The sequence below is a fragment of the Larus michahellis genome, chromosome 16 (genome assembly GCF_964199755.1).
Source record: "Larus michahellis chromosome 16, bLarMic1.1, whole genome shotgun sequence".
Classification (NCBI taxonomy): Eukaryota; Metazoa; Chordata; class Aves; order Charadriiformes; family Laridae; genus Larus; species Larus michahellis.
Window position 1 is genome coordinate 7,832,433 of NC_133911.1, and position 13,107 is coordinate 7,845,539.

General features: G+C 36.3%; 1 protein-coding gene across 5 annotated transcripts in view; it reads left to right on the plus strand.

Moving 5' to 3' along the window:
• PRKCZ (protein kinase C zeta) overlaps window positions 1–13,107 on the plus strand; it is a 55,104-nt gene that overhangs the window by 11,539 nt on the left and 30,458 nt on the right. For 4 of the 5 annotated variants that reach the window (XM_074609644.1, XM_074609645.1, XM_074609647.1 and 1 more), the window contains one exon: window positions 11,216–11,301. In XM_074609644.1, coding sequence (XP_074465745.1) covers window positions 11,216–11,301 — 86 coding nt within the window. Of the gene's footprint in view, window positions 1–10,856; window positions 11,099–11,215; window positions 11,302–13,107 lie in introns of those variants that run through there. The other variant, XM_074609648.1, reaches the window with a different exon arrangement.

The following is a 13,107-nucleotide window of genomic DNA, read 5'->3' on the forward strand; positions in this document are numbered from 1 at the left end:
ACAGTAGACTGTATGTTTTTATTTAATATTTCTGGCTGATTTTGCTGCCTCTTCTTTTTGGTGATGATCACACTGTTGTGGATGTCTCTTACGTTCTTTGTTTATCTGCTCAGTATTTTAGCATTAGGTGTTTGGACTTCATTTTACCCCAAGCCATCTTTCTTGAAAATTTCATTATAGGATTGTGTAAAGGTATCTTACTAACCTAATTACTGTTGTGAGCCTTTTTTTAGGTATATATATTTGGGTTTGCTTTATTTTCTGCCTGATACTACAAAATAGCTCTAAAAGGCTTCTTGCTACAGTAGTGTGGCCTGTAAATATTTTTCTAGCTCATAAGGCAGGTTTTTCCCTTCATTTGTTACTGTATTGGCAGCAGTGATTAGGTTATTCAGAGCACGTGAACCAATTTCATCCCCCAATGAAGAAAGGAACTATTGCGACCATAGAGACTATTCTGAAAACATAGATTGGATTGCACTGGATAATTAGGCAATTTTGAAACTGGTAGTAACCCCTGCCTGGTTTTTAGTAATTGAACTGAGACAGAGGAAAATCATACTATTTTTAATGCAAGATATATCGTTGCCCAGGAATTGAAAATAGCTGTGTCATAGTTTCTCAAGAATACCTGAAACCTCTTCCTCTGTCTTAAGTGTGTACCATGTTTTTTTCATACGTGACATATTTGAAAAAATGTACATACAGATTATGAGACAGTGTAGGTTACTGAAAGCAGGATTGTAGTTCAAGGTCTATTTTGCTTATAATCAGTTAATGTTTTTAATTCTAAAATTCAACATTTTTCTTAGCTATGAAATATCCAATGAAGAATAAAGAGCTAGGCCTCCCCTTTGATAATGGAGGTGTGAAATCATAAAGTGTGCATTTGATTGTGGGGCTTGATGTCTTCCCTTACTTTAAGATACTGTATGTCTTAGCAGATGTTTGTATACCAATTTGTAAACTATAAACTAAAAATACTTGGAAAAAGGAATACTTGAGCTAGTTTGTAAGGTGTTATAACAAATAGCCTGTGTTCTTATTTTTTATTTATTCCACCCCCTGCCTTAGCTATTGCTCCGAAGGTAGTATAATCATGCAGGACAGATGTCACCTGGTTTTAGAAAACTTCTCTTGAATGTAATGTCTAGACGTTACTCTGTTGTCTCTCATCCTTCCAAGCTATATACTTCTCATAAGTTGGTAAATCCACTTTTGATATAAATAAAGGCATTTGGGGAAACTAAATTGGCAAGAAGGTGATGAAGCTTTTTGTGTTATTTGTTGGAATTAGTGGACATCTGCGAGCCTGTTAAGCCTTTATTAGGCCTGTCTCTTTCAGTAGCTGGAAAGAGCTATTTAGTGTGTAACCTCTTAAATGATATAGTCGAGGTTAATTATATAGTAGTATACTTGGGGTGCTGTGTAATACTTTTTAAAATTAGTTGCTCTATGCAAGTTATGGTTTTTAATGTTTAACTGAGCCACAGAAATAGCAGTGGAGGCCTGCAGGGCAGATAAGTGGGCTCTTCAGCATTTATCTCTTGGATTTTTGAGTTGCTGTGTGAGAGAACCAGATTTTGTGAGAGATTTCAGGAGCTGCTAATTTGAAATGGAGAATACTTCAGAAGTGAAACCTTGTAAGTCTAAGTAGTGAAAGCAGTTTGCTAGCCACTGAAGACTTGCTGTCAGGACAAATGTGGATGGTAAATAAACCTCCTGAAGTAAAAAAAGCAAAAAGCAGCTAACTTAAGGTGTGCTGAAAGGGTGGTTTTCAGAAGAGACATGTGAGAGTCCTAATCATCACTGTCAGTGCAAGAGTTAAGCGTTGAACAGACTCTGCAGTTCTGCCCTTAAACCACAGGGGGAAGGTAGTGACTTGGCTAGTTGAAAAATGAAAAACTGAGATTCTCAATATTGACTAGAAAGCACCTCATTTGTAATTCTTAAGTTCCATTACTAATTCCTCTGCATCTGTAAGTGCTTGTCCTTTAATTATTAGCTGGTGAAATATTTAAAAGAAAACCAGAAACTGTTTGAAGGCATGGTCCTCTTCACTTTTACAGTAACATGCTCGTTCTAATAATAATAATGCTATTATATGCTTCTTTCAAAAATTTAGGTTATCTACCATGTTTTTCAGTAAAGCAGATACAGATGCCCTGTGACTAGCACAGGACTCCCTGTTCTTTAGATTGTCAACTCTGATAAAAACTATTATTCTTGCCCATAGGGATTGCAAAGAAAGGAGAGCCTCAGGCAGGCTGTGATAAAATTGATATTGTAGAGCCTGAAACAATAGGTCTGGGATTGGAACCCATCCATTAATTTCAAGGTGCAATCATTGTTTTTAACAATAGCACTACAAGTGTCTCAATGTTACTTTAAACTTGTTAGAAGGAATACCTATCATAAAATGATTTTACACAGCAGATCTTGTATTATGCAGAGATGATGGAGAGCATGGTAGAAATCAAAAGGGGTTTAGGTGGGAAGCAGTGTGTAAGCTTTGCAAATCTGCTATAATTGTCTTCCTTTCCTCTATGGGGTGAGTTGAAAGCCTGCTTCCAAAAGCTGCAAGACAAATACCATCATTAATTTGAAATATTTTAACGTGCTTTCTTTAACGTCTTAACTATAATTTTCCATTAACAGACCAGATTAAGGGGCAGGTACATAAGACTGTATCCTATGCAAAATTTTTCCCTATAAGGATGAGAAGCTCTGGGATAGGAGGCTGCTTTCTTGGGAAACAATAATCTGTGCATCATAAAAGAATTAACTGAGCTGGAAGACTTACTCAGTTTGCTGTTAGAATTAGTGTATAATCATTAATCCAGAACGTAACAGATACGATGAGTAACTCCTGAAACTATTCAGATTTTTTTATTTGGCTACTGTCACTAAATAATAAGTTTAGTGATACTTCATATTGCTGCAAACTCTACTTCTTATGTTATACTTGTGAAATGTATAAATGCTATATCCATATAGTATATGAGGAAGCTTAGGAGGAGTAAAAGTACAAATAGGAGAATTTCTTAGATTAGTTTTATTGAATGATACAAACTGAGCCCAAATCATAGAACTCACTGTGACATACAAACATGGACATTGTGTGAACTTATTAGGAAGAAAGCAAGCTGAAATTATGTAGCAGAAGAAAGTACTGCGAGGTACAGATGTGTCAAATCTGTCGGACTGAAAAGCGATAGATCTGGAGAATTAGTGCTGCTGCGGGTTAATCGTGGCCTCTGTCAGACTGAGGCATTGCATACTTTTCTGGGTATAATATTAGCAGGCGATTGATTAAATTGGAAGGAATTCAGAGGAGGAGTCTCAAGAGTCTGATTTCTTAGGAAAGATAAAGTACACCTTTATGAAGCAATAGCTAATCTGAGTTTCTGTCATTCTGATAATACTGGAATGATGTAAATATTGGGGAGGGAAATGGAACTGTTTTAGAGCGGGACCATAAGCTGAAGTAATGGAACCATGCTGGGAAAGAAAACAGCCTGACTCAGAAAATGTGTCCAAACACTGAGAACTGTAGGAACCAAATAATGGTTTCAAGGGCATTGTGAAGGCTGCCTTATGGAAGTTTTATGAATTTGAAATAAATGTTAAATCTATTTTGAATAGCTGGTGGGCTTTTTGAACAATTTTGCATTTTTTGTGATGATGTAATCAAATAGGTAGTGATGCCTATCACTTGAGGGCAAATAAAGTAATTCAATAGGCACTGGAAGAAAAATAACATCAATTTAATACAAATGGTAGCAGCCAAAAAATAGGAGCTCCATGCTTTTCATGAGAAATAGGCATGAACAGCCCATGATAAACGCATTGCTTAAATTCAGGGAGGTGGGGCAGGGTGCTTTTGCTAACTTAATTTCAATTTCATTTGAAGAAGAGGTTCTAGAAACTTTTGGTAGTTCTTTGATTATTAGCCTCATGTTCAACAGCAGTTTGAAATACAAATAGAATTGTACAGGTAAGGAAGGATGAAATAAATGGAAGGTGAGTTGTACAAGGTGGGCCTTCCTTGCAAAGAAAATGGAAATCAAGTTCATTAGTGTATGTTTGAAAGATTACAAAAAACTTCTGTAGGTCCTATATACGGGTCAGTGTATCCTTATATGTTTAAAACAAATCAATACTTTTCAGCAAATGTCTTGATGCTTGAATACCAAATTTGTTTTCACTTAATTGACCAAACATTTTTGCTTTGACTAGATAATACGTGAGTAAACTCAGGGCTGTTAGTCAAATTCTGTGATTGACCTCACAGTTGGTGTTCTAGAATCAGTGTGGCAGTGAGTAGACCACCTGAACCTGCTACGATTTCTCTATCAGGTCATTGGGAGAATCCTACTCGTATGGTAGTTTGATCCCAGATTTATCCATCTTGGTAACATTGTAAGTGTATTCAGTTGTTCAACTCCTACGTGTACAGCAGTCTTTAATGAAAGAAACAAATTGTTGAATGTGATGTGGATAGGTTAAATTGTGCAGCCTTTCTTTGCTGAAGGTGACGCTCAGTTTTGTGTGAGGTTCAAGTTATATTTGTCTGTTCCTGTGCGTCACCCAGCTCATGTGCAAGCTTTAGCCATGGGGCTTACTGCGCTCAGCAGCCTCACCAAAACAATTACAGTTCTTATACTTGATATTAAGGCAATCTGGATCAATTAAAAACGTGAGGTTTGCTATATCTTATTATGAGATTTTTTTAAATCTTTCTCTTTCTTGTTGTTTATTTGCCAGAAATGTGCCGAGCTAATTGCATGCATTTGTTCGCTGTGGTTGTTGGAGGGTTACATTTCAATTACAATTTTCAAGAAATAATTCTGCGAAAGGTGTTGGCTACTAAATGTTTCAATATATCTTTTAAAGTATCAGTGGATTTTTATTTTTTTTTTTACTGAAGAGCTGTTAAATCAGATCCATGGATATCTCCTGGTTGTTTGCTAGCTAAAGGAACTACCTTGCGTGTTATTCTGGTAGGATGCATTGTTGTCTTCCATGCTGGGTGCTTCTCTGAGGTGTGTCTCTGAGGCCTCACCCACAGTACTTTTCCAATTGATCAGTGCCTCTGTTGATCACAAGTACAGGGAAATTTTAAAGACAACTTCTGTATTGTCTAAATGTTTTATTTCTTATATTTCTGTGAATAGAAGGTATTTTTTTTGTTTGAAAGTGAAAGCTTGACCTGTAAAAATAGGTCTTTTAGATCCCTTGTTTCTTAATTTCCTCACATATTTTGAATGCAACCAGTATTTTTAATCACAACGCAATCCAGATTTTCTAAAAGCCATTCATATGAGGTTTTTAACTTAAAGACAAAGAAAGAGCCTAAGGTATTAACAGGTGTGATTGATCTAAAGGGGCATACAGCACCAGTGCAGCAGAGACTTTCAAAACGAGATGTTACCTCCTTTTTTTTATTGGATGGCTTTGTCTTTGTAAATGTGACTTATCACCTTGCAATGGCACGGAGCCACTTTAACAGGAAGATGTGAATATGAGCAACCAAGACATAGTGCTTGATTTTTTTTTCATAGAGGTTGATCTGATTTTGTAGTTAACTTTAGTGTCTGTTGAAAAAGAAAAGAAGTATGGGGATACGGTTCCCCAGCTGCTAATCAGTTTTAAATTAAATAAAATGATATCTTCTGACCATTTTAATAATGGCAAGAGGTGAAAGCACTTAATACCTGTATATTGTTAAGGATACTTTCTTCCTTTTCTAATTTCTGAAAAGGAATGGCAACTGCATGTAGCAGCTTATTCATAACTGAAAGAAGGGCCAATTAACAGACCATACAATGTATGTCTGTTACATGCTTCAGAAAGCAGTTTTGTTATTTTGGTTTAACTATTTGGGACATACTAAGTAACAGATATGTGAAACAACATACTATTAAGGTTCTTCAGAACTTACTTTCCCAAAAATTTATTCTGTCTTTATATTTGATTATTTTCATATGTTATCTTTTTATCTAGTTCAGAGTCAATCTGAAATACCGGTATCAATTTCCTACTTGTAATTCACGAGTTGGTTTTGAAAGAATGCTTGCTTGTCTGCTCAGCCAAACATTAAAAGAACAAAACAAAAACTGGGCATTCTCATACTGTCCAGCTGGGAGGCAATGTAATTGGCCTGTAAACAAGTTGCATTAATCTGAGAAGTGATTTGCAGCAATAGCAAATTATCTCTGTGCTTAGTATAGTAAAAGACTTTGTAATAGTTTGATCACATAAAAGCAGACTTTGGGATTGCATTTGTAAATCCAAATGCAGAGGAAATAGATTTTAGTGGCCATCTTACTGCCATTTGTGTTGTAAACCACACTTTTCAGGCAACTGATGAATTCTCTTACGTATTCTGGAAAGTACAAACATTTCTAAACTCTCAAATGGAAAAATAGTATTTTGGGCTCAGGGGCAGGTTGGGACTGTCTTCTAAATTTTCCTTCCCCAGTGCTGGGAAAGTATGGTATAATTTAAAAAAAAATAATTGTGTTGCCTTCTATTTCTCCCTACTTTACCAAAGGCAAGGTTCACATCCTTTCTGTGGAGTTCTGAAGAGGACATTTTGAATTGGGAGAGTATCTTCTGTAGATGAGTTAATTTGGAATGAACACTGAACAATAGACAAATTGCTCATACACTTATCCATGATACTTTTTTTGTCTTTTATTTTTTTCCTTAAGTTTTTTCTACAGTTTTTTTAAAATACAAAAAAACCCAACCCTAGGGAATGTCTTTGAAAAAGAACTATTAAATATATTTACAAGGTTCATTGTGCATTACTGCTAGGGATGTAGTTGCACAGCTTGACAACAGAGGGAAGAATTGCACAAGAGCAACAGCCAGTTGTTTCACACTGCTTTTTATTTAGAAGCAGCTGGTTAATTTTGTTTCAGGCTTTCAGTTTGAGTATTTTTATTTCCCTTGTAATCTTAACTTGAAAAACAGTCTTTTTTTCATCCAATTTTCCAATCTTGGAAGTAGATAAAGTTCAGTACATTCGTTGTAATTAAAATATGTATTTGTGTTCCCCAATAAGAACTTCTTGTCCCTGTTAGCAGCTTAAAATATCTTTTTATTTTTTTCCTCTAAAGTTGTGCACATATAAAAGGAATATTTAAAAATTTTTTTTGCTGGGCAAAGGCTTGTCTTTAATATTCATGAGAGAGGAAAGATTACTTTGTTTAATTAGGGATATGATATCTCCTTCAGCCTCCAAGCAGCTAACTCAAAGTCCTTAATGAGTTAACTGATGTGAACTGTAAAATAAATGAAAAAGTAGCCCTTTTCATTACGCATGGTAATTAAATACTCATGCTTTTCTGATGGCATTCCTTTTTCTATGTGGCTGGCATCAATCATGGCTGTAAAAACTCATTTTAGTTTTTGGTTATCAAGAATCATGGAATCCGTTACTTGTTTTATTCTAAAGTGTTCTAAAAACACGTATCAAAACATTTTGTTTCAGGTTCAGAAGTATCTTTTTCCCATATAAAGTGTAGGGATGAAGTGCATACTGTGATTAGAGCCTGGTTCACACATTACACAGAACGCTGACAATAAATTGTTTGTTTCTTATTTCAAGATACATAATGCTGCCATTTTAAGAATCTGTTTTTTGTTCAGGGTGGTTTCTTTGATCTAGTATAGCTCTAGTTAGGATTTTCTGAAGCTGATAATATTTCAAAATAATATTAAAAACCCAAACTCCTTTTTATAATCTACCATTATCATTAAGTGAATTTTTAGGGAAGATGTCCTCATTTCATGAGTGCATTACTAGATATGTAGAATACCCATTTTAGCCCACTTCTGTAGGCTGTTCCAGGCAGGTTGCCCAGGATCATGTCCAGACAGCTTTTGAGTATCTCTGCAGCCTCTCTGGGCAACCTCTTCCACTGCTCAGTCACCCTCACTGGGAAGAAGTGTTTCCTGATGTTCAGATGGAACAGAAGAACCTCCTGTCCTGTGTTCCAGTTTGTGCTGATGGTCTCTTGTCCTGTCACTGGGCACCACTGAAACCAGTCTGGCTCAGTCTTAATGATACCTTCCCTTCAGGTATTTGTATTCATTGATGAGATGTCTTTGAGCCTTCTCTTCTCTGGACTAAACACTCCCAGTGCTTTAGCCTCTCATCATATGAGAGATGCTCCAGTCCCATCATCATCTTTGTGGCCCTTCTCTGGACTCTCCCTGGTAGCGCCATGCCTCTCTTGTACTGGGAAGCCCAGAACTGGACACAGTACTCTAGATGTGGCCTCACCAGTGCTGAGTAGAGGGGAAGGATCACCTCCTTTGACCTGCTGGCAATGCTCCTCCTAACGCAGCCCAGGACACAGTTAGCTGCCTTTGCCACAAGGGTGCATTGCTGGCTCATGTTCAACTTGGTGCCCACCAGGACCTGCAGGTCCTTTTCTTCACAGCTACTTTGCAGCTGGTTGGCCCCCAGCATATACTGGTACATGGGGTTATTCCTCCCTGGATGCAGGACTCTGCACTTCCCTTTGGAGTTCCTGAAGTTCCTGCCTCCTCAGTTCTCCAGGGGTTGAGGTCTCTCTGGCAACACAACTGTGTGGTCTGTCAGCCACTCCTCCCAGTTCTGTGTCATCAGTGACCTTGCAGAGGGTATGCTCTGCCCCATCCAGCTCACTGGTGAGGATGTTGAAGAGGACTGGAGCCAGCGTTGTCCCCTGGGGTACTCCGATAGTCACTGGACCCCAACTAGACTTTTTGCCAGTGACTGAATATGGACTACAAAAAAATTATTGACAATACTAAGAACATACTATTCTGTTGTAGAAATTTAATTTCATTTTCTAATGACAATAATAGAACTTGTGATATAAAGGTGTATTTTACAATGATCACTATTTTCTCATTATTTTTTTTTTACCTTGGCCCCTGTTAGAGACAGGGAATAGGATTCCCTTCGACCCCACACTGAATCAGTGGCAGTCATTGTGGGAAATTGTAGGGGTTCCTACTTCTTAAAGCGATGCTATATTAAGTTCAGTTTTTGTTAGACTGTTGCCTCACAAGTACATGATATAAAACCCTGACTTTGATTTAATATTTATCATTAATTAGGTAGTGACTTGCTCCTTTATTTACAGACTTCATCATCACAAGCTGCTTGTTAACTTACCGTTCACTTAATATTCCTCATGTCAATGATAAGCTAATGTTCAGAACACAGATGTATTAGGTTGCCTCCATATGGTGCTTTGTCTAATGAATCAATTAGCTATTTTGGAAAAAAATCCTCGTGAATTTTTTTTCTCTTGGTGAAAAGTCATCCTACAAATGGTGGAAAAGGTTTTCATTGATGTTTGAGCATATTTTTAGGCAAAAACTTTGCAGTAGTTTTGCTATGTTCTCATTTAAATTTCATTTGCCCTTGGGAAAAGCAGGGGGGTTTGTTTACTTTAAAGTTTATAGTTGTCAGATTTTGAAGAGCTATGAGTGAAACATACAAAGTGATACCCCTCTATTCTAGTCATTTTGTCTTTGCCGCTTCTATGGCGTGCAGTCTTTCGGCTCCTTTGAGAAGTTGAGGGTTTTTTCCGAATTGTTAACAATTCATTTAATAGTGTAATGTCTGTTTCAAAGGCTTGCAAAGTAAACATTTGCACATGCAAATAGAGTAACATATGAATGTTTGCAGATTTGGCGCTGTAAATTTGTGGAGTCACAGAAACTTCAATACTTTTATATGCCTTGCTTTTGAAGGACAAAAATAGAGTATCTAAAATCAGAGCCAGTATTAGTCAGTGTTCACACATTGTATGTCAGTAGCCTGTGATTTTGGTTTGCTCAATATTAATTTAAAATTTTTCAACAAAGAAACTATTTATTACTTGTATTATCTTTCAACTGTGAAAATGTTTTGTTTTTTAATAAAAAAAGACTTCATCTTTGATAAGGTGTGGATGTTTAAAACTTAACTGTTTAAAACTTGAAAGACAGAAACGCTAAAGATTTTGCATTAACTTCTGAGGATTATAAATGTACAGTTTAATATCTTGTCAGAATATAGCAATGTTTATCAATCAAGACTGCCAAAGTTTTTCTATTAAATGTTCATTGCTGTGTTGTCTGGGGCATTTTAATTAACATTACATACTTTTCTACATACAATATTGGCTGTTATAGATAGTTTCACTTGTATTAAACTGATTAAAGGACAGCTTGAACAGCTAATGTAATATTGGACTCTCAGTTTAAAAGCAAAAAAAAAAAAAAACCCAAACAGCACAACCCTCCTCCCCTGTTCTCCATCAGATTGAGATTCTTATGGAGAAGTTGCACCTTTTCGAAGAGAGAAATAAAGCAATGTGATAGACCCTGTTGTGTAGGGTTGGCTGTGTCACCATTACAGCTGTGAGCTGCTCTAAACAGCCTGGTATTGCACAACACATTTTTCAACACTTAATATTAAATATGAAATTCTCTAATTAGCCAGTCACACAGAAACTGCATTTGTGTATGTGAAAAGTGACAACAAAACTAACCTGGAGTAGCTGCTAGGTACTGTCATGTGTTGCACTTCGGAAAGTCTGCCTTAAACAGGTTAAATGATTGCTTATTACGTTTAAAATAGATTAGAAGTAATTGCAGACCTGCACTTGAACTGTTTCCATAACAGAAGAAATATTGTTTAATATTTCTTGGTAATGTTATTGGTATTGTTTATTATTAATATTATTGGTAATGTTTAATGCCAAGATAAAAATGAGATCAAATAATGTAACTCTCAAGACTTGTAAAATCTTTAGTATTGCATATCTAAAGCATTACTAGCACCAAACATCTGTTACATGTTTACACATGAAGGTGACATGGTGAGATCAGCATGGTTGCTTTACAGAGGAAGCTGTTTCTTTAACAGTTATCTGCCCCTCTCACCTGGGTTTGAGCAGCTGAGAAGCTGTAACAAGATTATCATCATGTGAGGAAGGAGACAGGGACGGAGAAAAGGGAGAGGCAGTGGTGAAAAGCACATCCTGCAGGAGCTGTCATTTACTGCTGCCTTAAAAAAAAAAAAAAATCAGCAGGGATTTTAGCTGTGCGTTGATATTTAGAAAAGCAAGATTGTTTTAAGTCACGACTTGCTTAACTGAATGTGTCTGGTATCGCTGTGCTACCATGCTGCTTCCTTACACCTTTCTAATTTCTTTCTTAGAATCAATCTACCGACGTGGAGCCAGAAGATGGAGGAAGCTGTACCGAGTGAATGGGCATTTGTTTCAAGCCAAACGTTTTAACAGAGTGAGTACTGTTGCTTAAAATGTTGGGTTTTGGTAATGTCCTGTGGTGATTGTTTTCTCAGTCTGTGCTTTTTCTGTATTTGAGCGTTGAAAAGAAAGGAAAAGCAAGATGCTTATTCATGTGACTTCTCAGTCTGTGCAGTGTTATTCAGGTTGTAACAATCAGAAAAAATTGAAAATCTTCGAATCTGAGGTAGAGTTAATAATATACGATTGGTGGTGATTACCTATTTTTGAAGCCTCTAAAAAAAACCTGGTTTAGTGATTGTTTAAACTGATGCATATTTAGATCAGCTTTTCTCCTCCTCATTCTTGATGTGACTTTGATTGCTTGTTAGTGTAATCTTTTACCTTCAGTATGTTTTGTGATTCTTAAAGACTAGAGCTCTTGCTGTTAGCTTTAACTGTTTTGGATCTGAGGTATTACATAAACATACTAAGGAAAAAAAAGCCACCCTGGTTCATTGAGCTAAAATACAACTGATTAAGAATCTGAGTTAATCCACATAAGCAAGTGAATGTAGCTTTAAGGCTGAGACACCTCCTTCACTTATCCCATTATGCCGAAGTATTGCAGCATATATTCAAATGTAGTGTGCGCTTTGGGGAATTCCATGCAAAACTGAGTACAGTGAGGCGAGGCAACTTCTGCGTTCAGCAGTAACTTTCTTTTTTAAATGAAATCAGCATATTTTTTTTTAATGCTCCCCACCCCAAAACTGCATTGAAAGAAGGAAAAGCCCCATAAAACTCAGTATCTTATCACTAGATGTGTGAAAAATAAGCCGTATATCTGAATTATAACATGCATTTGTATAATGTGGTGCACCAACTCAATTTTTTTTAATTTATAGCATGAAAGATATACTTGTGCTTATTTGCTACATAGTTAAAATATAAGTCTTTGAAACATTGTGAATGCATACCTGCCACATTAATAATCCATAATGTTACAGATAATGCTGTTTTAATGGAAATTAGGCAAATAGTAAATTCACACATAAAGACTCTGAAACCTCATTAGCGTGGCCACTTGTCAGCAATTCTAAACGAGGCTACTTTGTTATAACTGCATACAAATGAAATTACATACAGCCAGAACACAAACCGTATCTAGCTGAAGTTGGTAATGAAGGTGACATGAACTGTAAAATGTGACATTAAAATGTATAAACTAATAATACATTATGGTCCTATATGTATTACTGAATTAAGTACCAAATTTTAATGTTGACTGAAGTCTTAAGTCTGGAGTATTACCTTGTCAATTAATTCTTTTTTCAAAATAACCTTTTAAAACTTCAAGTAAGTGAACATAGGCAAGAATCTAAACTTTAATCTTGTTGAACATAATGTAAAGGCTACCTTTTTGTTATTGCTGTGTGTGTTTTGGAGAGGTATGAGAGGGATACCTGTATTACTGAAGGCATTTGGGAGCTGCCCCTACCTATGTCCTTTTTTTTTTTCTTTTCCTTGCTTTCCTGCATCTGTCTGAAGTAAACAAGATTATTTTCTTGTATGTCACTTTTAGGGCCGAAGACATTTTCTTTAGTCTTAATCAGACTGAAGAAAGTCTGATGGACCAGGAATTTTTGGAAGAAGTGGCTATAGATGTCCAAGGCTTCCTGTCTTACTAGGCAGTGTGTTTTTCGGGTCTATTTTCCTGGGCAATGCAGTTCGGGTTTCTCCTGATCAAGGAGAACTGGCTGTACAGACGAATGGGATGTAGTTGATTTTTGTTTTCTACCTATTTTGTTTTCCATGCAGAAAATATTTTTAAAAATGATCCATTCTTTGATCATTCTAA